The 26402-nt window shown below is 44.6% G+C and overlaps 1 protein-coding gene across 1 annotated transcript; it reads left to right on the forward strand.

Moving 5' to 3' along the window:
- The first annotated feature begins 2487 nt into the window (after nucleotides 1-2487).
- Nucleotides 2488-3306, forward strand: LOC148149036 (putative G protein-coupled receptor 139). Its single transcript, XM_087991752.1, has one exon. It carries the CDS (start codon nucleotides 2488-2490, stop codon nucleotides 3304-3306), a length of 819 nt encoding a protein of 272 aa, XP_087847878.1.
- The last annotated feature ends 23096 nt before the right edge of the window (nucleotides 3307-26402 follow it).

Consider the following 26402-nt stretch of genomic DNA (forward strand, 5'->3'; position numbering starts at 1 on the left):
TTCATAAGCCTCCTGGGCTCAGTGAGTATCACTCACCTAGATTCATAAATGGGCTCACTGACTGAGTGAGCTCAGAGTGTGAATAAAATCTGTTTGATGCTGGAGGACACTCAAATTCACCGCACAACATGAATCTGATGGATCTAATGTTTCTGCTCTTTGATATTGAACCCATTTTCTATCCCATCCTTGGGGTCACTGGAGTTCTGTGTGAGTTATTGTAACTGTTGCTGGTTTGACTGCTGTGATCATGTAATTTGTTGGTGCAGTATTTGTTGCTTCCTCAGACATTTACAGTTTTATTTCTGATACTGTTGATCATTAACATCCCGTGATGTTTCTCCTTATTTTAGCTGTAGTCTCTTCACCAATTTGAACATGCAGCCAAACTGGGGTCAATCTGCTTCAATTAAATTCTGTGCATTCAATTTATTTCAGGAATTAAATCTGAGGTAAGTATATTTTTACTGATTTCAAGAAACCTATTTCATATAGTTCCAAGCTTCAGTCTTGGAATACAAGACAGGATGCATTGTATTTGGATGTTGTTTTGTGCATTGAAGCAAAGTGGGGAGATGCACCTTCACTGCAATGGAACGTGTGCTCTCTCACACCAAAGAATTGCCCTCAGGAATGGACTATGTCAGGCCTTTTACACCATCAGAACATCCTGAAGCTCCTCACACCCTGTGAAGGATCACTGTATTTTTAAATATTCTTTATGAGGATGTGACGGGTCACTGACTGGACCAGTGTTTATTGCCCATCTCTAACCATTCTTGAGAAGGTGGTGTTGAGCTGCCTTCCTGATCTGCTGAGCCTGTGCAGATTATGGAGGAATGGATTTCCAGGATTGTGACAGAGAAAGAACAGCGAATTAGATCCACGTCGGGATAATTATGGCTTGGAGGGAAAATTGTAGGTGACACTGTCATCACCCTTGGTGCTGTCTGAGGGGTCTTGGTGAGTTATTATAATCCATCTGTAGATGGTACACACTGCTGTCCCTCTGCCAATGGAGTCAGTGCAGAAGGAAGTGGATGAAGTGCCAATCACACGGGCTGCATCGTCCTGAATGGTGTTGGGATTCTTGAGTGTTGTTGGAGCTGCCCTCATTCGGCGAGTGAACGTTTGTAGCATCCCCTGATTCCGATTGCCTTGCCTTGCCGTTGAGCTCAGACACAAAGGCAGAAAGTTTGTCATGGGTGTCAGCATCTTCAGTCAAGACAAATGAGATAGACTTCACTCACAGAGTAAATCAAGGGCAGCCTCTGATACTAGCCCAGAGGCTTGGACAGGATCAATCAGACAGTCAGGGTCTTATCCTCACAGGGGGATGAGGAGTTGAATGTCTGACAGCCCACCATCTGCCCTGATGCTTTCTGCCCTATTGAGGGCTGTTTTCCTCCTGGAGTGAGAGAGAGGAAGGGATGAAGGGAGCTGAAAGTGGTGGGACAGCTGTGACATTTGGTGGAGGTGGGAAGGAGACCCGAGTGAGTGAGGAGGCCATGCCAAGGGCAAGTGGTGTTGGGGGTTAGGGAGAGTGAGAGTAAGTGAGGGAAGATGGTTCAGGCAACACTGTGAGTGGTAGCATTGGGCCATTTCAGAAGGAGAGACAGGATCAGAGATAGAGTGAGTGTGAGGTGGAGGAGAGAAGATAGTGGCAGTTGGCAGAGTGGAGAAGAACCATCTCCCTACACTGCTAGTCAGTTCTGCATATGGCTGAGACTGCACTGACCTGGGTGGTAATCACAGCCCAGGCTGGCTTGGGTTGATGTCATGCCCACTGCTGTTGGTGTTTGTAGAGGAAGAAGATATTCTGTTGTCTGAATCCCCACATCCAGCAGGAGCTCCAGGTTCCTGCCCACAAACTGGAGTACCCATTTCCCCATGTCTGCCAGGCCAGGGGCAAACCAATGGTTCTCTTTCTCAGTCACCATGCAGGACAGTTCAGGCCTCACAGTGCTTGCCCAGGTGCACTGTAGGATTTTAAAGTTGGCATCGGCACGAGTGATGCCGATCATTATGTGGATATCCAGTGGGTGCCAACTCTTTCAGGGAACATGGATGTAATGGATAGAATTGAATGTGAGCGATGCACTTGGAGTGGAGTGGGCCGTTAATGAGGTCCCTTTGGTAAGATATGAAGGGAAAAGACATGGGGCTTCACAGCAAGAAACCCAGCAAAACACTTGATATAACTTGCACTTCCCGAAAAAAAGATATAGACTTATATTTTTGCAAAAGTTATATTCTCATTGTCCACTGAGTAACTGAACTGTTGATCCATTTGGTCAATGTATCCACCATGTTTATTTCAGGTCAAGTGTAAAATTGTTTTTTTTATTGTTTACGCTATTTACATATTTTCAGGTACAATTTTGCGTGACCTTTTTGATTACCTTTGCAGCTAACCTAATCGCAATTGTGACACTATCGGGAAGGAAGTGTGGTCTTTCTAAAGGTGTCAACTTGTACCTGATTGCTATGGCTGGAGCAGATCTGCTGATTGTCCTTATTCAGGTCATACTGGACAAGATGAATCGCTCATATCTACACATTGTATTCTTCTCCTACCCTCCTGGTTGTAGCATCAGAGACGTCATTGGTTCCACAGCTGTAAGTAGCTCAGTCTGGCTCACAGTCACCTTCACCTTTGACTGGATGGTGGCTATTTGTTTCCAGAAACTGAAGAGAAAATTCTGCACTGAGAGAAATGCAGCTGTCATTATCACAACTGTCAGTTTACTGAGTTTATTAAACAAAATACCATTGTATTTTAAATATGAACCATACTATTGCAAAATAACCTATGAATATTTCTACGATCCTGTGTGGACAGCTTTTGACTGGGGAGATCGTATTTTAACTCCAGTGCTCCCTTTCTTCCTGATCCTTCTGCTCAATGCTGTCACCATCAGACACATCCTTCTGGCTAGTGCAGTCCGCAGGAAGCTGAGAGGACAACAAAACGGGGATAAGCCAAATGATCCAGAAATTAAGAATCAAAGAAGATCCATCATTTTGCTCTTTGCCATTTCGGATAGTTTTATCCTGTTATGGATCACTCGTGTCATAACTCTCGCGATTCAGCGAATTACTGGGTGGTATAGTAGAGCAGCAGCTGGATATTGGGTGGGAGATCTCATGGGGACAATGCTTCAGTTATCCAGCTCCTGCACCAACACATTTATTTACGCAGTCACACAGAGGGAGTTCAGAGAGGAGATGCTGAATACTGTGAAATATCCCTTCATCACCATCCAGAATTCCATGAAACGATGGGAACAAAGCTGGTCAATGTAAGCACGGTCCGGAAAGGAATATTATTGTTCATCTCCAGCTCAGCTGCTGTTGAGGCAGCACGTGCAAAGAGATTTGAAAATAAGAATCAGATTGTTCCTCAAGTTGAATAAATTATTTAACACAAGTGTGTTCTTAGGGCATCTGCTCCTGGTCAGTGAAGGTCCATTAACACTTGGCCCATTAATATTTGGGGAATATAATGTAAATTTTCACTTCATTTTTAAATCATGTTTCTACTGCAATACATGTCACATTGTCTTATGCTGTAATTGTAGAAGAGCAATTGAATTGGAGATTGTATTTATGAATGCCATTAACATGATTTAGAAGGGATAATAATAACAGAATCATCACCTACAACTGGCTCTCTGACTTGTGAGTGATGGTATCTTGCAATACACAATAGTAAGATCTTAGCTCTGATTACAGCTGTAGCTCCCTATAATTCTATGAATTTTAAAATCGTTATGGGAAAGGATAGGCCTTGTTTCAAAGTTACAGTTCTAAATTGGTGTAAGTCAATGTTGATGGTACAAGACAGAAACTTTCAAAAGTTGATTGGTGTAGACTGTTCTCAGGTAAAGGACAATCTGGCAAGTGAGAGGCTCAAAGTTGAGATACTGAGAGTTCAGAAACAGTCTGATCGTGTTAGAGTGAAGGGTAAGGCTGGCAGCAGTAGGGAACACGGGATGAATAGGGGCATCGAGAGTCTGGTCAAGAATGTGAAGGAGGCATGTATCAGGTAGAGACAACTGGGATCAAGTCAGCCTTGAAGTGTATAAGGGGTGCAGGGGCATTCTTAAGAGGGAAATCAGGAGGACAGAAAGGGGATATGAAATAATCTTGACAGATAAGGTTAAAATTATCCAAACATTTTCAACAAGAATATTAAGGGTTAAAGAGCAAATAGTGTGGTAATGGAGCCCCTTAAAGATCAAGTACAGGAGGTGGCAGAGTCACCTAATGAATATTTTGTTTCAGTGGTTATTGTGGAGAAAGACGTGGAGCTTGAGAACTTGGGGAAATAAATATTGATGCATTGAAAACAGTTCACATTACAGAAGAGGCAGTGCTGGAGGTCTTAAAAGGTTCAAAGATGAATAAAACTCCAGGACTTGATCAAGAGTGTCATTTTCTAAATGGGGAGAAAAGTCAAAAGTCTAAAGGGCAAAGAGACTTGGGAGTTCTAGTCCAGGATTCTCTCGGGGTAAACTTGCAGGTTGTGTCAGGAGTTAGGAATGCAAATGCAATTCTGACATTTAATTTGAGAGGATTGAATATAAAAGCAAGGATGTACTTCTGAGATCTATAAAGTTCTGGTCAAATCACATTTAGAATATTGTGTGCAGTTTTGGGCCCCATATCTCAGGAAGGATATACTGGCCCTGGAGCATGTTCAGAGGAGGTTCATGAGAATGGTGCCAGGAATGAAAAGCTTAACATATGAGGAACATTTGAGGACACTGGGTCAATACGCGATGGAGCTTAGAAGGATGATGGGGACTCTAATTGAAATGTACAGTTTACTGAATGGCCTGGACAGAGTAGATGTTGGGAAGATGTTTCCATTGGGAGGAGAGATTCAGACCTGAGGGCACAGCCTTAGAGTCTCTCCAGCATCCTGTGTTTGCTTCAGATTTTCGGCATCTGCAGTGTTTTGCTGTTATTGAAATAAATGTCAGCTGTTATTGAATCACAAACTCACAATGTTTAAATTTATCATCATGCACTTCATGCATCTACTTCCACAGAGCCAACTGTATCACTTGTTTGACAGTCTCGAATACGGTTTTGATTGCTGTGCCCATCTTTAGCGCAGTCAGTCCACAAAACAAGACAACAGAAAGACAGTCATGACAGGGGGAGAATAATGGACAGGAGATTGAAGTGTCTACCAGGAAGGTGAACGGAAATATATGGTTTTCATAGATATTTGGTCAACCCGTCTTGCCATGGAAGGTTAGGTTTGTACAAATAGACTATGTTCGACTTCCATAAGTTCTCAAAAAGAAAGAAGTTGAGCAGAACCAAATTAACATGTTGAATTGGATTGTTAGATCATAGTTACTCCAACAGCAAGTTGCCCCGGAGCCTGGAGCAGATTGAAGTCAGTCAGACAGTTACATCTGATGAAGTGGAAGTTTCAGGAGACAGTCAAGGCCAAGTCAATCGTTGTTGGAGAAACCGTGTCAGAATCAGGCGCATCTAGGCCAAGTAACACCCCCTTAATTCAGAAAGTTTGGATTCAAGAAAGGTATTATTCTCTTAGAAACGGAAATCCCATGGTTCAGTTAGATTTGTGAATAAACAAAAGAGCTCTGTGTGTTGAACAGAATGTTGAACATTCTGCAACTTTTTCATGAAGTGATATTTTGGAAAACTTTAAAGATCAACAAAGGTTGATGAAAATGTAATTATTAAAGAAAACAAACACAATATTTTAAAAAAGCAAAAACATCTACAAATATAAAAAGGGAAGAGACTAGCTAAAGTGATTGTTGGTCCCTTGGAGGGTGAGGCTGGGGAGTTAATCCTGGGGAAAACAGAAATGGCAGAGACACTAAGTTAATATTTTGCTTCACCTTCCACTGTGGAGGACACTAGAGCCATTTCAGTAGTAACAGGTAATGCAGAGGTTATAGACAGGGAGGGACTTAGAACAATCATCATCACAAGGGAAACAGTAATGAACAAAATATTGGGATTGAAGCCAGACAAATCCCCAGGGCCTGAAGGGGTCCTCCTTGGGTCTGAAAGGAAGTGGCAGCAGAGATCGTGGATCCACTGCTTATAATTTTCCAAAATTCCCTGGATGCAGGCAAAGTTTCAGTGGGTTGGAAAATGCTACTAGAGCACCTTTATTCACAACAGGAGGTAGGCAGAAAGTAGCTAACTATAGAGCAATTAGTTTAACATGTGCAGCTGAGTAATTGTTAGACTCCATTATAAAGGAAGTAATAACAGGACATTAGGAAAGTCGAAATACAATCTATTACAGTCAGCATGGTATTATGAAGAGTAAACTATGTTTGACTAATTTGTTGATGATCTTTGAAGATGTAACAAGCAAAGTGGAGAATGGGGATCCTGTCAGTATCTGAGCTTCCAGAAGGCAATTTGATACAGTGCCACACAAAAGGTTAACACACAAGGTCAGATCACATGGGGTTAGGGGTAATTTATTCGCTCACACAGAGGATTGGCTCACCAACGGAAAGCTGAGACTCCAGAGAAATGTGTCTTTTTCTGGTTGGCAAGATGCCCTAGGATCTGGATTAGAGGTGCTGGAAGAGCACAGCAGTTCAGGCAGCATCCGAGGAGCAGTAAAATCAGGATGCTGCCTGAACTGCTGTGCTTTTCCAGCACCTCTCATCCAGAATCTGGTTTCCAGCATCTGCAGTCATTGCTTTTACCAAGATGCCCCAGGATTCAGTCCTCAGACTCCAACTGTGTACAATCCATACTAATGACTTGGATGTTGGGACAGAAAGTACTCGATCCAAATTTTCAGATGGCACTAAAATAAGTAAGAAAGTAATTTGCAAGGAAGAAATAAGAAATTTATAATTGGATATAAATAGTTTTGGTGAATGAGCCAAAGTTTTGGCAGATGTGGTTTAATGTGGATAAGCGTGAAGATATTCAATTTGGTCAAAAGAATAGAAAGTCAACCTATTATCTAAATGGTGAGAAACTTTAGAGAGTTTCAGTGCAGAGGGATCTGGGTGTCCTTGTGCATGCATCTCAAGGAATTAATATGCGGTACAGCAGGTAATAAGGAAGGCAAATAGAATTTTGGCATTTATTGCTAAAGGTATAGAGTATCAAAGTAGGGAAGTATTGCTGCAACTATACAAGACGGAGGGGACGGTGGCTCAGTGGTTAGCACTGCAGCCTCACAGAGCAATGGTCCCAGGTTTGATTCTAGCCTCGGGCGAACATCTGAGTGGAATTTGCACGTTCTCCCTGTGTCTGCGCTAATTTCCTCCGGGTGCTCCGGTTTCCTCCCACAGTCCAAAGATGTGCAGGTTAGGTGCATTAGTCAGTGGAAATGTAGGATGATACGATAAGGGGATAGGTCTGGTGGGATGTGGGTCGGTGTAGGCTTGTTGGGCCAAGTAGCCTGTTTCTGTAGTGTAGGTGTTCTCTTCTCTAAGACATTAGTGAGACTTTACCTGGGGTATTGCATAAGTTTTGCCTCTCTTAATTGAGATAGTTAGAGGTACTTCAGAGGAGATTAACCAGATTGATTCCAAAGATAATGAGATATTGATCAATTTAGACTGACACCATATGGCGATCAGAAGAATGAGAGGAGATTTAATTGCGTTAGATAAGATAATGAAGAGAAGCTGCTACAGATATTTTGTCTTTGGGGCAATCTCAAACAAGAGCATTTGGATAAGGGATAGCAGATTTAAATTAAAGATAATGATAAGTTACTCCTCTCAAAGTATCATGAATCTGTGAAATCCACTATGGAAGGCTGGACACTGATTTAAGGAGGAGACAGACACATTTTTAATTGGTAATGGGGTGAAGGGTTACGGAGAGTGAGCAGGGAAGTGTAGTTGAGTCCGAGATGAGAGCAGCCATGATGGTATTAAATGGCGGAGCAGGCTCAAGGGGCTGCATTGTCTCCTCCTGCTCCGAGCTCTTATGTTCTTAGTGCCCTCTTGTGGCCATTTGTGGATGTACAGAAGCAAGCCAGAATGAATGGATTCAGTGGTGTATTTGAACTTCACATGTTTGTTTTGGTATAACAAAAGGATTAGTTTCACTCAACATAATCACTTTTCCACTTTCTCTTTCAAGGACGTACTCCTTGCAAATCATTTTGCATCACCTCAGTCACTCTCCTAATTAGTTTGAGAATGCAAAAAACAAACATAAACTTTCCCTTCATTTCTCATGATATTCACTTGGTGACATTTACTCCAACATTTCGCTGTCACTTGTCCATTTCTTGGTACCAAGTTCATTATGATGTCTTCACTCGCATCTGCCTTTTAGTGCTACAGCCTCTTATGGTGAACACTAAATATTCTCCCCCCCCCTCCACCTTTCTCCTTTCCTGTCTCCCTTTCCCTCTGTGACTATATCCCCCCTTTTCGAATGCAGTGTCTGTGCTTGAAGACAGTGGTCTATGTTTTAAACTGACCCTCAGTGTATGGTCGAAGAGTGAATTCGAAGCCCGGCCTTGCCGCAGTGACCCTGGGGCTGCTGGGTTTACCACAGGCTGCCTCTTCATTAGCCTCCGGCAAGCTCTTCATCCCCAAAATGGGGCTAATGGCTTCCTGCTTCTACCCAATGGACCAGGGGCTGATGGCTCTGACCCCACAGCAGTGTCCCCGGGAGAGGGAGGGGGCAGACCCTGAGGGTATCTCAAATTGGAGCAACCCTCAGACAATTAAGACAGTATTAGACTTGAGGAGGTTAAGGAGGGGTGTATGCTCCATGGGATGGAGCAGAAACACCTCTGGGAGGGTTAAATGGAGAATTCTCCTGTTTGGACCAAGGCACCTCCAGCACTGATACCCTTCCAACCACCCCCACCAAAAGTTACCACAAGGAAACCATTTCCCTGAAGCTGGTGGGTGCTCACAACATGGTCAGGATTTGCCTCACAGTCTGGAAAATGGCAGCTGGTCATGAGACCACAAGATATAGGAGCAGAATTAGGCCATTCAGCCCATCGAGTCTGTCCCACCATTGCATCATGGTCCTTACACTGGTCTGTAATTGTTACCTTCATTGTACAAATTGATGCCTGTCTCCATGGTGATGGTAGCTGGTCTGGAACCCAGTCATTGGGAAACTTCAATGGTGGCAGCACAGCAATAGGGCGCTACTCCAATGCAGCACCTTCCTACTTTACCAGCCTCACAACCTCCACTCTCACTAATGTCTCGTGAGAGTGAAGTAAGGGGAGACAGTGGCTGATTCTGTGAACACCTGTCTTCAGAGATGATAGTGCCTTCAAGAAATTATCAAGAGATCTGCTTCTATTCTGGCCAATCAGAAATGGGCTTTGTTTCCTTTTTATTTGATGTGGGGAGTTGAGTGTGTGGCGCCATCTAAAGGACAGTGAGAAGCAGCTGTTAGACACAAGGTTTCTGCCCGTCTTTCACTCAGGTTTGAGCAGGACATCAGGAGCTGTCCTTCCCAATCATGGTACCATCCTTCACTGAGCATGGAATGACTGAGCCAGGAGCTGTCAGCTTCAGGAAGTAGATCATTCAAAGGTTTGTCTTCTGCCAGCCACCTTACAGACCCAGTGGGAGGAGCTCTGTGGAAATATTATCCCAGCCCCACCCTTTTCTGTTTCTCTCTGAGCTTGCTGTTCCTTTATCTCCCTCAGTGTCAATTAGTCCCTCCTGTAACTCTGTTACCAACTCGCTTTATTCTCTCTCTTTTGAACTATTTCCTCACAATCCATCTCTCTGTCTTGACTCTGATTTCACTTCCGCTGTTTCCTGTAAGGTCTCAGAACCTTCCCACACATCGCCCTCTTTCTTCCATCTCTCCTCTCTTTTGCTCAAGTTCTGTCTTCCAGTTTGTACATTCCCAATCACCTGTCCCCGCGGCTCCCCATAAAATATTTTCATTTTGTTTTCCTCTTTTATTTTGTTGTCAGGGAGCACATTCCATCCCTTCAGTGGACATTGGGTTAAATCTACAGCTCGGAGAAGATTGTACCTAATCAGCACTTCAGACCGAAACCTGCAGCTGTCAATGTTGGCGCCTACAGGAAGGACTGCAACAGGAAAACCATCAATTTGACTGAAAACCGCAGGCCAACCATATACTTTCAAACAGGGATTTTTATTTGCACATCAGATTTTTAACAGCTTTTGGTCAAAATTGCCTCCATTCTCTTTTATATGAGGTGTTTTCCTTGTCTCAAGCTCTCGTGGTGACGAAGGTACATTTTGTTTGTGAGACTCTATCGGACAGAGATGGGGGCAGGCTTGGGATGAGAGGGATGTAGCTCAAACATGGGGAGATATATGGGCTTGTGAAATACAGATTAAACCATTCACCTGCAGGAGAAGGACTTGGATCTTGGAACTTAAATAGGAGCTCTCTCTTGTTGTTAGAGTTAGTGCCGAGGAGAAGTCTGTACACTTTGATAAATCAGAACTCTCTGTAGAGAATGTTCGGCCATCATTACAACCTGGCCTGTCTTCAGGGTTTATATGAAATTCGATAGCTCTCCCATGATAAGGAGAGGCTCCTGACTCTGACTGCCACGAGCAGGCCCTGGACTGGGACTGGAGGCTGCCCCTGACTTACTACACAGGGAACCCCTGAGAGAAAGCTCTCTGCCTTGACTTGCCTGGGGCCTGCTGACATCTCTGACAAGTTTCCTGGGTCTGTGTCTGTGCTCAATGGCAAGGTCAGACAGCAGTGTATGAGCCTGGCTGAGAGAGAAAATGAGCAGAAAATGTGAGCCAAAGCAATGGGAGGAGAGATGCCTGAATATCCAGTTTGGCTCTGAGTGAGTAAGTGTTCTGAGAGTAAGTGGAGAGCCTGGAGATGCAGCCTGGTCCAGTCCATGGGCTGGGTGTGTGGCCCTGAATGTACAGGGTCCTTGCTGCAGCGTTACAATGAGAGTTGTCAGTGCACACCAAGGGGCAGCATTGAAGTGCAGAAGGGTCCTGTAAGTGGACTCGATATATGACATGGGGGGTTTTTGATGCTGGTACGTGTTGGATGCCAATGTCCGTGGAGGTGGGGAGCATGTGACCGATGCCCATGGACTGTGCCCTGAGATGTTGGTGTCCGGTCTCCAACATGAAGGTCTTTCAGACCAAGCGGTGAGCTGCATCCACGAGGTACTCGCTGCGGTTTCCTTGTTGCGTTTTCCCAGAAATTGAGCTTGTTTGTTGAGTTTGGGAAGATGTGAGGCTGAATATTAATGAGCTGAGTTGGGATGCTAACAAGGTGGTGTTTAGCCGTCACTAATGCCCAGCAATTCCCATCTCCCTGCTGCCCAGTGAGCGTTTCCACACGCCACTTATCAAAAACATGAAAGGTGGAGCAAGAACATCTTGATGTTTAGACGGGCCTCGCTGCACTGGTCACCTGACTCTGTCACATGACTTGCCATTGCCTCAGTCACAAAGACCCCGACAAAATTCCACTCGAAATTTATTCCCACAAAAACCTGATATGTACATGCATTGAAAAACATTCACTCCCTCATGGGCACACACACAGACACACAGACACAGACTGACACACACAGACACAGACAGACACACACACACACACGCAGAAACAAATTCTCGAGAGGAACTATGCATTCATGTTATTAACAGAAATATAAATGCATATCATGGGTACAATTTAGCTGTTTATGATGTACTTTTGGTAAATTGATTGACTTCTCTCTTGTAGATCTTTGAATGAATGGAATTGCGAAATGTTTGGGTTTCCAGAAGAATCAGGGTGCAGTTTTATAAAGTTTGTTTTGATGTTGGCGATAAGTTCAGGGCTGTCTCACGCAATGCCTGAGCTGATTGGTTGTCTTGGCTGGGTCCTATTCTTGGTGCTAGAGGAAGTGTCCCTCCAGTTCTAGTGGTTTCAACATGACCTTTCCCCAGGTTCGTTCTTGGAATAATCGCCCAAATTTTCCCTGAGTATGACAACCAACAAGAGGGAAAGACATCCTTGACCTTATCCTGATCAATCCACCAACTGCAGATGCATGTGTCCGTGACATTTCCTGTAAGAGCTATTGTCACACAGCCCTTGTGGAGACAAAACCCTTCAGCATTTTGTATGGCACTATCACCGTGATAAATGGGACAGATTGAGCAATTCAAGCCTGGGTATCCATGAGGTGCTGTGGGCCATCAGTGGAATTGTGCTCCAGCACAATCTGTAACCTCATGGCTCAGCATGTTCCTCCCTCAACCATGACCGCGAAGCCAGGGGCTCAACCCTGGTTCAATGGAGAGTGCAGGAGGGCATGCCAGGAGCAGCACCAGGCAGCCTGAAAAATGAGATGTCAACCTGGTGAAGCTCCCAACCAGGACAGCTTGCATGCTCAACAGCAAAAGCAACAAGTGATACGCAGGCCTAAGACATCCCAAAACCAATGGATGAGGTCTACACTCTGCAGTTCTGTCACATCCAGTCTGAATGGTGATGGGGAATTAACCAACTCACTGGAGGAGGAGGCTGAACAAGTCCCCCACCCCTCCCCCCCATCCTCAATGATGGAAGAGCCCAGCACGTCAATGTAAATGATAAGGCTGAAGCATTCACAGCAACCTTCAGGCAGAAATGCCGAGTGGATGATCCATCTCAGAGTCCAGCAGCTGTAACCTTGTGTGCCTCACTCTGCCCAAGCACCCTATGATCTGTGTGTCTTGATTGTTATGACCTGCCTGTACTGCTCGCAAAACAAAACTTTTAACTGGACTTAGGTACATTCGAAAACAATAAATCAAACATAAATCAAATCGAGTCACAGATACTGGTCTTCAGCTAATTTGATTCACTCCCTGTGATACTAAGAAACAGTGGGAGAGACTGGATAATTGATAAATTTCCTGACAATATTCCGGCCATAGTACTGAAGACTTGTGCTCCAGATCTTGCTGCTTCCCCACCCAAGCTGTTCCAGTACAGTCACAACATTAGGAACACTGCAGCAGGCAACTCTCTGCCAAAGCCTGTCCACCATCTACACGGAACATGTCAGGAATGTACGGAATATTCCCCATTTGCCTGGATTGGTGCAGCTTCAGCTACACTCAAGAAGCTCCACACCATCTAGAATAAAGCAGCTGGCTTGATCGGCACCGCACCGAAAAGCATCCACTCCCTCCACGACCGATGCTCAGGAGCAGCAGTGTGTACAAGCTACAAGATGTACTGCAGAGATTCACCAAAGATCCTCAGACAGCACCTTCCAAACATGAAACCACTTCCCTCTAGAAGGACAAGGGCAGCAGATACACAGAAACTAAACCACCTGCCAGTTCCCCTCCAAGCCACACACCATCCTGACTTGGAACTATCCCCTTCACTGTTGCGGTGTCAAAGTCCTGGAATTCCCTTCCTTAGGGCATTGTGGGTCAACCCTCAGCACATGGACTGCAGCAGGTAAAGATGGCAGCTCCCCACCACTTTCTCAAGGGCAACTAGGTACAGGCAATAAACGCTGGGCCCAGCCAGAGAGACAGACATCCCGGGAGTGAATAAAGAAACCTGCACAACCAACAAGGTACTTTACAAATGAGTCATTGCTGTAATGTAGCAGTGATTCTGTACACAGTGAGACCTCACATTCAACAATAAGAGAAATGATCAAACAATCTGCTTTCAGTGATGGTGGTTAGAGGATAAATATAACCCAGAAGACCATGGATGACTTCACTGCTTGTCCTCAAAGGAGGGCTGTGGGAAATGTTACACCCAATGAGGAGCGTGGACTGATGTAGTGTTACCAGCTCATCTGAAGTGGAATTCTGTCAGCCTCAGTCATGTGCTTGATCACATGACCCTGTGATGCAGAGACAAGAATATCAGCACAGAACCAAGAATATTATTTGTAGTTAGTAGAGACTGAGAAGGACAGAATTGTAATATTCAGTACATTCATGTGAATGCTTTGTAACTTTGTTTCTAGTTAATTTAAAAAAAAAATTGACACAATGAATAATTGCAAGAAATGGAGACATTATTGCATTTCTCAAGTTTTCTCTGAATTTAGACTGAGCCAATGCATAAACGCATGTGTTTGTACAGGAGCTCAGAAGTTGAAACATATCTCCAGCATAGACTGTGATAAGTAAGATATCAGCATAATGATCTGGCTCATAAAACATGTCTGCAATTCAAGAAATCAGGAAAAACATAGTCTATGGCATCCACAGCACAATGAAAGTGCCAGAAATGGCGAACAATAAAGTGATGGATTTCCTTCGGCTCTGCATCTCTGGATCATCGCTGTTCTGCGTGTTGCGTTGACCTTGCAGTGCTCTGCGGGTTCGATTCGCCATCACAATGTGTCGGACAGTCAGTGCGTTGAGCAGTAAAATAAAAAAGAATGGCTATAGTAGGTTTAAAATGGTATCAAGCCAGTCAAAACTGATCCATCCTGACTAGATAAAATAGTCTGGTATGAACTGAGTGCCCCACTCCACATTGTTAATTATATAGATTGGCTCAAAAGCAGAGTACAGGGGGATGTTTTTGACTGAAAACACAACACACACAGTCACTATCACCACAGCTGCAGTCTCCTCCCTGCAATACTTTGCTCTCAACCTCTGGCAACAAATGAGGACAAAACAATCGACAGTGAAAGCGACCGTGAGCCAAACAGAGCAGTCGACAGCTGTGTAGTTGATCATCACATTGATGTTCCTTATTGAGGTGAAGTGTAGAAATGAAAATGGGAAATAGCAGTAAAGCATGTAGTAGATTATCACATTGGAAATAATGACCAGGAGATCAACTGTCATCATACCCACCAAATAAAGAGTGATCCCTTTGGACAGACCACAGCCTCCACGAATTAGAAGGACAATTGTCAGGAGGTTGGCTACAAAGAAAAGAGCAGAATCCCCAGATTACTAACACAACATTGCTTGGAAATTACAGCACAACAACAGGTCATTTGGCTGAGTAGGTCTACGTTGAGGTTCACACTGAACACATGTTTCCTCCCACCGCCTTCATCTTACAATATTGAGATATTATTCCTTTCAGCCTCATGTAGTTACTGAGATTTCCCATTAGCCAAATTCACAAAGGTGGAGAAATATTGCACAGATTGGAAGGAAGCAAATTTCTTTCTCAAAACAGAAACCCTTTACAGAGACGGATTGGGTGGGTGTACCCTCCAACACTTTGCCTTATGTCAGTCTATAATTAAATGGAGGGTGGGAGGGGTGGGAGGGGCTGCCTCCTTTGAATATTGACTAATTTACATACACTGAAGCTCATTGTAAGCTCGAATGACCACAATTGTATGGGATCCATTCGCTTTTACTGAGGTTGCACCAATAATAATGGAATGGGGAGAGGGTTTCCAGAAGTGTTATGTCAGGGGCACTGATTAGGTTAAACATCCATCAAAGTTTTTGCAAGCTGAGAGGTTGGATGCTTTTGGTGATGTCTCTGAAGCTCCAGTTTCTGCACAGAATGTGTCCCTCCAGGGGTCAGTGATATCTCTTCATCACCAATCAGTTCAAACGGTATGACGGGTATTCAATGGCCATAACCTGAAAGGCACCCATGGCTACGACTCAAACAGGAGTCCACAGGCAGCTGTCCCCATAGGGATTGTAAAAGTGGGAGGAGGTCAAGATAAGAAGGTTCAAGAGGGCAGATAGTCAAGGGCAGGTGGGCATTGTATAACATGGACATCATGGACCTAGTTCTGTGTAAGGAAACCATTGAGAATAACAGCAGCCTGAAAGGAGAATGTACAATCAGTGCCTGAAGGTTACAAACAGAGGACAAACTCTCTGCAGCATCTGGAGTTCCAATGTGTCCACAGAGTGTGTCCCTCCAGGGAGACAGTGATGTCCCATTGTGACAAATCAGTTCACCAGACAGGAAGACGGTCACAGGATTCAGGAATCTTGCTGGATTCTCAAAACTGGAAGGTGTCATCGATTACAAGCATGTTGCTGTTGAGGTTTCAGTGAGACAATCAGGGTTATTTGTAAATATTAACGTGGCTCAGTCCCTGAGGGGAGAAAGTGAGGACTGCAGATGCTGGAGATCAGAGCTGAAAATGTGTTGCTGGAAAAGCGCAGCAGGTCAGGCAGCATCCAAGGAATAGGAGAATTGGGCATAAGCCCTGAAGAAGGGCTTATGCCCGAAACATCGATTCTCCTGTTCCTTGGATGCTGCCTGACCTGTTGCGCTTTTCCAGCAACACATTTTCAGCTCACTCCCTGAGGGTCCAATTAGTCAGCAATTATTGACTAAGGCTTCTCCAGATATGTGTGTGTATTCCAGGGAGGGGTCATGATTCATACAACCTTCAACACCACTCAGTTCCATAGTGGAGAGATAGATTCTGGGAGGTAAGGGCTGTCTGTTGACGAAATCTGCAGATGTAACAGAGTTGTTGTTATGGGTGACTTCAACTTCCCCAATATTGATTGGAACCTCCTTAGTGCAGATGGTCTGGATGGATCCGATTTTGTCAACCGTGTTCAGGTAGGATTCCTGACTCAATATGTAGATAGGCCGACTGGGGGGAGACCAAATTCAATTCGGTGCTCGGCAACGAGCCAGGCCAGGTGTCAGATCTCTCAGTGGGAGAATATTTCGGTGATAGTGACACCTTTACCATTGCCAAGGAGAGGGACAGAAACACACAGTGTGGGAAGGTATTTAATTGGGGGAGGGGAAATTATACTGTTATTAGAAAGGAGCTGTGATGTATGAATTGGGAACCATTGTTCTACAGGAAAGGTTCAACAGAAATGTGGAGGCTCTTTCAGGAGCACTTGTTCCAAGTGTTGGATAACTTTGTCTCACTGAGCCAGGCAAGGAATAGTAAGGTGAAAGAGCCTGAGATGACAAGAGCAGGGGAGCTTCTTGTCAAAAGAAAGAAGGAAACTTACTTAAGGTTGAGGAAACAAGGATCTTGCACAGCTTCAGGGGATTACAGGGTAGCTCGGAAATAACTGAAAAGTGGACTGAGGAGAGGTGGGAGTGGGCACAAAACAGCCTTGGCGGGAGGATTATGGAAAACCCAAAGGCGTTCTACATTTATGTGAGAAATAAGAGGATCAGAGAGAGGGTAAGGCCGATCAGGGATAGTGGAGGGAACTTATGCCTGGAGTCCGAAGAGGTAGTGGAGGCCCTAAATGAGTTTATTTCCTTCAGTATTTACTAGAGAGAGGGAACTTGTTGATCGCAAGAACACCTTGGACTGGGTTAATAGGCTTAAACAGATTGATATTAAGGAACTGGATGTGCTGGACATTCTGGGAAGCATCAAGATAGATAAGTCCCCACAGCCAGACCAGATATATCCAAGGTTACGACGGGAAGTGAGGAATGAGATCATCTGACGATGATCTTTGCATCCTCACTCTCCATGGGAGTAGTGCCGGCTGATTGGAGGGAGGTGAATGTTGTTCCTCTGTTCCAGAGAGGGATTAGGGAAATCTCTGGGAATTACAGAGCAGCCAGTCTTACGTCTGTCGGAATCAAGGTACTGGAAGGGATTATGAGACAGGATTTATGACCAGGAAAGACACAGTTTGTTTAAGGATAGTCAGCAAGTCTTTGAGGGGGTCAGGTTATGCCTCACAAGCCTTACTGAGTTCTTTGAAGACATGACGAGACAAGTTGACGAAGGTCAAACAGCGGATATTGTGTAGATGGATTTCAGTAAAGCATTTGTTAAGGTTCCCCACAGTTTGACTTATTCGGAAAGTTAGGAGGTATGGGATACAGGGAGATTTGGCTGTCTGGATACAAAATTGGCTGGCCAACAGAAGACACTGAGTGGTAGTGGATGTAAAGTATTCTGCCTGGAGGTCAGTGACCAGTGGTGGCCCACAGCGATCTGTTCTTGGGCCTCTGCTCTTTGTAGTTTTTATAAATGACTTGAATTAAGAAGTGGAAGGGTCACAAAGGTCAGTGGCATTGTAGATAGTGCCGAGGGCTGTTGCAGGGTCCAACAGTGACATTGACAGGATCCAGAACTGGGCTGAGAAGTGGCAGATGGAGTTCAACCTGGACAAATGTGAAGTGAATCATTTGGAAGGTCAAATTTGAATGCTGAATACAGAGTTAAAGACAAGATTCTCAGCAGTGTCAAGGAGCAGTGGGATCTTAGGGTCCCTGTACATAGATCCCTCAAAGTTACTACCCACATTGTTAGGGTTCTTAAGAAGGCAAATGGTGTTCTGGCTGACATTAAAAGGGGGATTGAGTTTAAGAGCCACGGGGTTTTGCTGCAGCTGTATAAAACCCTGGTTAGACCACACTTGGAATATTGTGTCCAGTTCTCATTGCCTCATTATAGAAAGGATGTAGATGCTTTAGAGAGGATGGAAAGGAGATTTACCAGGATGCTGCCTGGATTGGAAGGCTTGTCTTAGAGGGAGAGTGATCTCGGGCTTTTTCCACTGGAGAGAAGAAAGAAGGGAGATGACTTGAAAAAGGTATAAAAGGTAACGAGAAGCATAGACAGGGTAGATAGCCAGAGACTTTTCCCCAAGACAAAAATGGATGTTATGAGGGGGTCATAATTTTCTGGTGATTGGAGAAAGGTATGGGCAGATGTCAGAGGTAGGTTCTTTATGCAGAGAGCGGTGGGTGCATGGTAGTAGAGTCAAAGATATCAGGGACATTTAAGTGACTGTTGGACAAGCACATGGATGGCAGTAAAATGAGAGCTGTGTAGGTCAGGTTGATCTTCGATTAAGATAAATGCTCGGCACCACATCATGGGCCAAGGGGCCTGTATTGTGCTGTTCTGTTCTATGTTCTAAGGCTGGTCACCCCAGTGAGACACAGGAGATCAGATGTTGAGTGACGTTTCAATAAGATTCACACAAGCACCAAGGCGATCTGTCAAAAGAAATGACATCCCGCTCAACTCCTCAATGTCACCTCAAGCTATGTCCAGTGACAGGACCATTGAGAATATGGCAAAGGTAAGGCATGTACTGAAAAGGATGCTGGGATACACACCATCAACAAGCCCTGGTTAGTAAACCCTCAACACAACATCCATCCCTAAGACCAGCCAAACGAACGACAGCAATAACTACACATCCATCCTCATGTGCCTGTATTTAATGAAGGTTATCAGCAATACCATTCCTGTAAAGAATCATAAATTATTCCCCGTGTTCTGCCATACGGACTCAGTGTGATTTCTTGCATTGTTCCTGCCTGCTGCACTGTAGCCTTCCCCATGTGCTGCCAGTGGTCCTGGAGGCAGGCAGCTGACTCTAATATCCCTTTTTCTGGAATGGCCTTGGGGGTGGTCCTCTGTTTGGCTGAGTCTGTCTGGACCCTGACATGGTGAGGCTCTCCTGCACAGTGTCAGGGACCTCCATCATCACCATGGCTCTCTGAAGCATTGGTGTCAGTGGCAGAGGGTAGAGGAGTAACTGTCCCCATCAGGAGTGCCCTGACAGGTACTTCCCGATGGTGACTGCTCCTCCCCATGTCCTACTCTGAGGCTCACTTGGCCCTCCATACTTTCCTGACAGAGGGACAATGGCCCAACGATGATGTCAGATATCTCCATCCTCTTTTCTCTTGCACACTCAGTTCAATGACAATACAATGGATCACCCAAATTCAAACAAAATCCGTCACCAAAACCTCACCCTAATGTGAAACTTTAATCTACCCTCAAAGGCAACCATAATCCCAACTCTCACCCTTATTCTGACCCTCACCGAAATCTAACTGATCCCCAAAACAACCATAACAGTAAACCTATTTAATGATGAATACATCCCCATATGTGATCACTTAAGACGAAACATGCATGAAACTAGTTGAACAGAGTTACAAATATCTACATTTCAGAGGAGATCATAGAATTTGGCTATTCCACCATCCAGTCCTCATCTAGCCTCTGAAAAGCATCCCACACAGTTCCACCCCCTGTCCCCCCACCATATCCCTGTAACCCTACAGTTCCCATGGCTAATCCATCTAGGCTGCACATCCTGGGTATTATGGGCAATTTCCCTTGGCCAAACCACCGAACTTGCACATCTTTAGACCGTGGGAGGAAATTGGATCACCTGGATAAAACTCAGGCTGATACAGGGAGAACATGCAAACTCTGCACAGAACCCGGGTTCCTGGCACTGTGAGGCAGCATTGCAAAACACTGAGCCACCGTGCTGCCGAGATGCCAACATTTTCCCTCGGTTGAAGATCATTCAGGTGTGTGAGCACGTGGACCGGGCACTATCCCATTGACCTGCCTGATCCCACTGACCAACCTCAAATCCAGGCCCATGTCCCAGCAACAGACCCAGACACATGGCAATAAAAACCCAGTCGGAGAGAGCTTTGGGATCCAGAAATCTGAAAGTACCTGTTCCTCCCAGACAAGGACCATTTTGCACACGTCAGGTCACAGATTCCTCATGTCCTCATGGAACTCAACTAAAATTCACAAATTACAGCATGAGCTGTTTCTTGTAGGAACACCTGAAACTGGATCCAGCATGAGGAGAGAACGAGGGAGGGTTTATACACTGAGAGATACATCAGGGGAAAGAACAGAGTGAAAGTGGGATTGAAAAGATAACATAACCTGCTTCAGCTTCTTACCAGGAACTCCGAAGATTGCGAGGAAATGGTAGTAAGTGAAAGCTATCTGTTCAATTGTTGGTAATTCCATTTTCAGAGAGGGGGGGGACCAATATCAATTGTTATTGACAGATCTGAATCATCAGACATTCATCTGTTATATAAAGCAACTAAATCTCCCCTGTGATTTTGTACGGCTGCAGAGAGAGTGAAATTATTTTGCAGTCTTTGAACAAACAGGTGCAGTTATTTTTAACAGATATTCCACAATACAATCTTCACCTACACTGGATGATTGAAGGAGAACAATTGGGCCAGGTCCATCTCAGGGCTCCTTGCTCTCTCTCTTAGTGCTCTCTACACGGATGCTCACACCATCCCTGCCTTGCCTTGCCTTTCTCACTTTGCCTCCTCAACTATACAGTCACAGAGTGATGGAGCTGTCCAGCACGGAAACAGACCCTTTGCTTCAACCCGATCATGCTGACCAGACATCCCAACCTAATCTAGACCCATTTGCCAGCACTTGGCCCATATCCTTGTAAACCTTTCCTATTCATGTACCCATCCACATGCCTTTTAAATGCTGTAATTGTACTAGCCTTCTCCACTTCTTCTGGCAGCTCATTCCATACATGCACCAGTCTCTGCGTGAAAGATATGACCCTTAGGTCCTTTTTATATCTTTCCCCTCTGAACCTAAACCTATGCCCTCTCGTTGTGGACTCCCCCACCCCAGGCAAAATACTTTGTCTATTTATCCTATCCATGCCCATCATAATTTTATAAACCTCTATAAGGTCACCCCTCAGCCTCCGATGCTCCAAGGAAAGCAATCCCAGCCTGTTCAATCTCTCCCGATAGCTTAAATCCTCCAACCCTGGCAACATTCTTGTAAATCTTTTCTGAACCTTTACAAGTTTCACAACATCCTTTCTGATAGGAAAGAGTCCAGAATTGCATGCAATATTCCAAAAGTGGCCTAACCAATGTCCTGGACAGCTGCAATATGATCTCCCAACTCCGAAACTCAATACTCTGATCAATAAAGGAAAGCATACCAAATGCCTTCTTCACTATCCTATCTACCTGTGATTCTACTTTCAAGGAACTATGAACCTACACTTCAAGATCTCTTTTTTTCGAACTTTAACTTTTTGATCAGGTTTATCCTTTACCATCACTATTTTAGAATTAATAGAATTATAATCACTGGCTCCAAAGTGCTCCCCCCACTGACACCTCTGTCACTTGCCCTGCCTCATTTCTCCAGAGAAGGTCAAATGTTGCTTTTTCTGTAGTCGGTACATCCGCATACTGAATCAGAAAATGATCTTGTGCACACCTAACAAATTCCTCTCCCTTCAAGCCCTTAACACTACAGCAGTCCCAGTCTCTATTTGGAAAGTGAAACACCTGTTTGATTATCAACGTATTAAACTTCCAGACAACTGAGATCTTCTCACAAATTTGCTTCTCAATTTCCCACTGACTGTTGTGGAGGGTTTGTTGTACAATCCCCCCACAATCGGTGATCCTCTCTTTCTTATTTCTCATTTTCACCCAAATAAATTCCCTGGGGCTACTCTCTGGAATATCTTCCTTCAGTGCAGCTGTAATGTTATCCCTCATCATAAATGCCACACTCCCTCCACTCTTGCCCCCCTTTCTATCCTTCCGATAGCAGCTATACCCTGGAGCATGAAGCTGCTAGTCCTGTCCTTCCCTGAGCCATGTCTCTGGAATTGCTATGACATCCCAGTCCCATGTTTGCAACCTTACCCTGCATTACCTATCAGGCCTCCTGCACTGAAATAAAAGCAGTTTAATTTCTCAGTCCTACCTCATTCTCTGCTTTGTTCCTGCCTGCCCCGACTGTTTGATTTTCTCCTTTTCCAAACTGTGCCAGTCTCAGGCTGATCGCTTTTTGCACTATCTTCCTGGGTCCCACCTCTCCCCCACCCAAATACCAGTTTAAATCCTCCTGAGCACCTCCAGCAAATCTCCCCACCAGTATATCAGCCCCATTTCAATTCATGAGTAACCCGTCCTTCTTATACCAGTCACTTCTATCCCAAAAGAGATTCCAAAGATCCAAAAACGTGAACCCTTATCCCTGCACCAGCTCCTCAACCACACATTCATCTGCTCTATTCTCCTATTCCTATTCACACCAGCATGTGGCACCAGGAGTAATCCAGATATTACTTTCTTCAACGGCCTCCTGCCTAATTTCCTGTATTCTCCCTTCAGACCCTTGTCCTTTTCACTTCCTATGTCATTGGTTCCAATGTACACAATGATCACCTGCTGGTTCCTCTTCCCTTTAAGAAAATTGTGCACCCACTTTGAGACATCCTTGACCCTGGCACTGGGGAGGCAATACGCTATTCTGATGTCTTGTTATCGGCAGAAGCGTTTGTCTGTTTCTCTTACCAGAGATTCGCTTAAAGGCTCACAATATTTCTGTTGTGTCTTCCCTTTGGTGCAGACACAAAGCCAGACAGTTTGTCCTGGTTTCCAGCCATCATCAGTCAAGGGAGCGGACATGTTGCTGTGCAGCACCACACTACATCGATCTTACACCCGCACCATGTGATGACAGTGTCCAGTTTGTATGAATGGTGTCATCCACAGTGGACCTCACTCTTTCTCTCTCTGAACAGACATGAACTGACTCCTTTGGTGAAGAAACACACAATGTTTTTGACTTTCTTGCTTCTGGAAGCCTCCCAGCTGGGTCAAAGACTTAAACATTCTTTATCAGCTCGCACAGACTTCATGGAACTAACTCAAAGCTCACAACCTCTAATCTACCTTCAATTGAACCAAATCTCTACAGTTTTAAACATTAGTATTATCCAACATAGAGTCAGCTCTAACAATGTGTCTTCAGAAACATACAAATATATAGATATTGTTTTATTCACAGCAAACTTTCTTTTACCCGGTGCCATGTGACTGGCACTCTCGATAAAACAGTAACAAGTATATCCCTGAAATACTGAAATATCATCACAATCTCCGCAATGTCCAAGAGTGAGAGTGAGAGTGAGATGGCTCTCTGCCAGTGAGTCTTATTTAATGCAACGTTGCAAATGGTAGCACCAACAGCAACAGCCGTGCCACCCACTTTCATCTCCCTTAATACCTGCCTCACTCTCATTCCAGGAGGAGAACAGCCCAAACAGGACAGAAAGACTCAAGGTGGGAGGCAGGCTGCCTGCCATTCGATAGCTCTCCCATGATAAGGAGAGGATCCTGACTCTGACTGCCCCGAGCAGGTCCTGGATTGGGACTGGAGGCTGCCCCTGACTTACTGCACAGGAAACCCCTGAGAGAAAGCTCTCTGCCTTGACTTGACTGGGGCCTGCTGACAACTCTGACAAGCTTCCTGGCTTTGTGTCTGTGCTCAATGGCAAGGTCAGACAGCAGTGTATGAGCCTGGCTGAGGGAGAAAATCAGCAGAAAATGTGAGCCAAAGCAATGGGAGGAGGGATACTTAAGCATCCAGGTCAGCTCCGAGTGAGTAAGTGCTCTGAGAGTAAGTGGAGAGCCTGGAGATGCAGCCTGGTCCAGTCGATGAGCTGGGTGTGTGGCCCTGAATGTACAGGGTCCTTGCTGCAGCGTTACAATGAGAGTTGTCAGTGCACACCAAGGGGCAGCATTGAAGTGCAGAAGGGTCCTGTAAGTGGACTCGATATATGACATGGGGGTTTTGAGGCTGGCATGTGTTGGAAGCCAATGTCTGTGGAGGTGGGGAGCATTTGACTAATGCCCATGGACTGTGCCCTGAGATGTTGGTGTCTGGTCTCCAACATGAAGGTCTTCAGAGTTAGCGGTGAGCTGCATCCACGACTGGATGAGATTGTGATGTTTGTGTGGTTTGAAGGAGATTCGATAGTCTGCAGAATGGAAGATCTCAAAGTAAATGCTGTTTACAGCATTTCAGAAGTCAGGGTGTCTCCATAAAGCCTCTGAAGACAGGACTGCACCTTGACCAACCTCATGATGTCAGAAATGTACACCACTTCATTCAGGGTCCTATTATGGAGAATTGAAGAAGCCATATCCACATGACCATGATTCGGAACATTGAACATTTTGTTTGAATTCCTGGTCTTGGGGATATAAAACACCTTGTGAATCTAGTTGGCTAAACCAAATACTCAAAATTTTGGAAATAGCCCAAATCCCAATATTTCCAAAGTTCTCAAACTCTCCATCGTGGCAATATGGCACAACTTTCTTGAAACTGTCAAAATTTTAGCTGAAATGACACGAAGCTTGTTCTAATTCCCACGAAGAGCAAAGCTGGGAATATCTGGGAAATGGGGCAGTTGCAACACAGACTGATCAATGGGAAGTTGCTGAGCTGGGGGTTCACTCCAAAGGGAGTGAAAAGGTTTTCACCAAGACCCAACTCAGTGGATCATAAATAATCAGAAGCACCAGCATCCACCACTTCCTCTGGCAGCTCATTCCACACATGCACCACCCTCGGTCCCTTTCATATCTTTCCTCTTTCAACTTAAACCTATGCCTTCTAGTTTTGGACTCCCACAATGCCAGGGAAAAGACCTTGTCGAATGACCCTATTCTTCCCCGTTTGATTTGAAAAACCTCAAAAGGTCACCCCACAGCCCCATTCAAGATTGTTACTGTCCAGTTGTTTTTCAAATCAACTTGTCAAAGATATTATTACACACCTCTGGAGCAAGTGGGACTTGAGCCCAGTCCTCCTGGTTCAAAGATAGGGACATTACTACTGCACCATAAGATTCCCTGGTTACTGTCTCGTCCTGGTGGAGAGAAGATGTTGCTTGCCATTTGTCAGACAAATTTAAATACTGTCAAGATCTTGCTGTGTGTGTTCAGGAGCTGTTTTCCTATCTGAGGAACTGAACAATGAGAAGCTTGAACATAAGTCCTGATGCAGAGATGGGAATATTCCCAGTGAGCTAAGACTTGACACACAAACAAGTTTGAGTTTAAAGGCAGGATTCATATTGTTTTCATTGTTTGACATATTGAATAATTGAAACAATGAATACATAATTATGTTAATCAAATTTTCGCTGAATTGTGTCTGAGCCAGTGCATAACCACGGGTTTGTATAGATGCTCAGCAGTTGAAGCATAACTGCAGAATATCCTGCAATAAGAAAGGGATCTGTATACTGATCTGGATTGTAATGATTGTAATCCACAGCACGATGAAAGTGCTAGAAATGGTGAAGAGGAAAATGATGGATTTCCTTCGGCTCTGCATCTCTGGATCGTCGCTGTTCTGGGTGTTGCGTTGACCTTGCAGTGATCTGCGAGTTCGATCCACCATCACAATGTGTCGAACAGTCAGAGTGCTAAGCAGTAAAATCACGAAGGGCGGTAACAACGGTTTTAAAATTGTATCAAGTCAGTCAAACATCACCCATCCTGTTAATGTGAAATAAGTTGGTTTGGACTGAGCACCCCACTCCATGTTGTTAATTTCAGGTTCAAAAACAAAATGCAAGGGAAAGATTTTGAAGCAGAAGACAATACAGACAGTTGCTATAAACAGTTACGGTCGTCTCTCTACAATACTTCTCTCTGAACTTTTGACAACAAATGAGGACAAAGCGATCGACAATGAAAGCAATTGTGGACCAGACAGAGCAGTCAATGGCCACACAGTTGATCACCTCATTGATAGTGTATGTGGAAGTGTAGTCGAGAAATGAGAATGGTCAGTAGTATCCGAGTATGTAATAGATTATCACATTGAAAATAATGACCAGTAGGTCTGCTGTTGTCGTACTCACCAAGTAAAGGGT

This window comes from Chiloscyllium plagiosum, unplaced genomic scaffold, assembly GCF_037043375.1.
Source record: "Chiloscyllium plagiosum isolate Xiang-an unplaced genomic scaffold, Cpla_swu_hap1 HiC_scaffold_10, whole genome shotgun sequence".
NCBI lineage: Eukaryota > Metazoa > Chordata > Chondrichthyes > Orectolobiformes > Hemiscylliidae > Chiloscyllium > Chiloscyllium plagiosum.

Excerpts from the sequence above, each read along its gene's own strand:
- LOC148149036 (XM_087991752.1), top strand. The coding sequence starts at position 2,488 with ATGGCTGGAGCAGATCTGCTGATTGTCCTTATTCAGGTCATACTGGAC.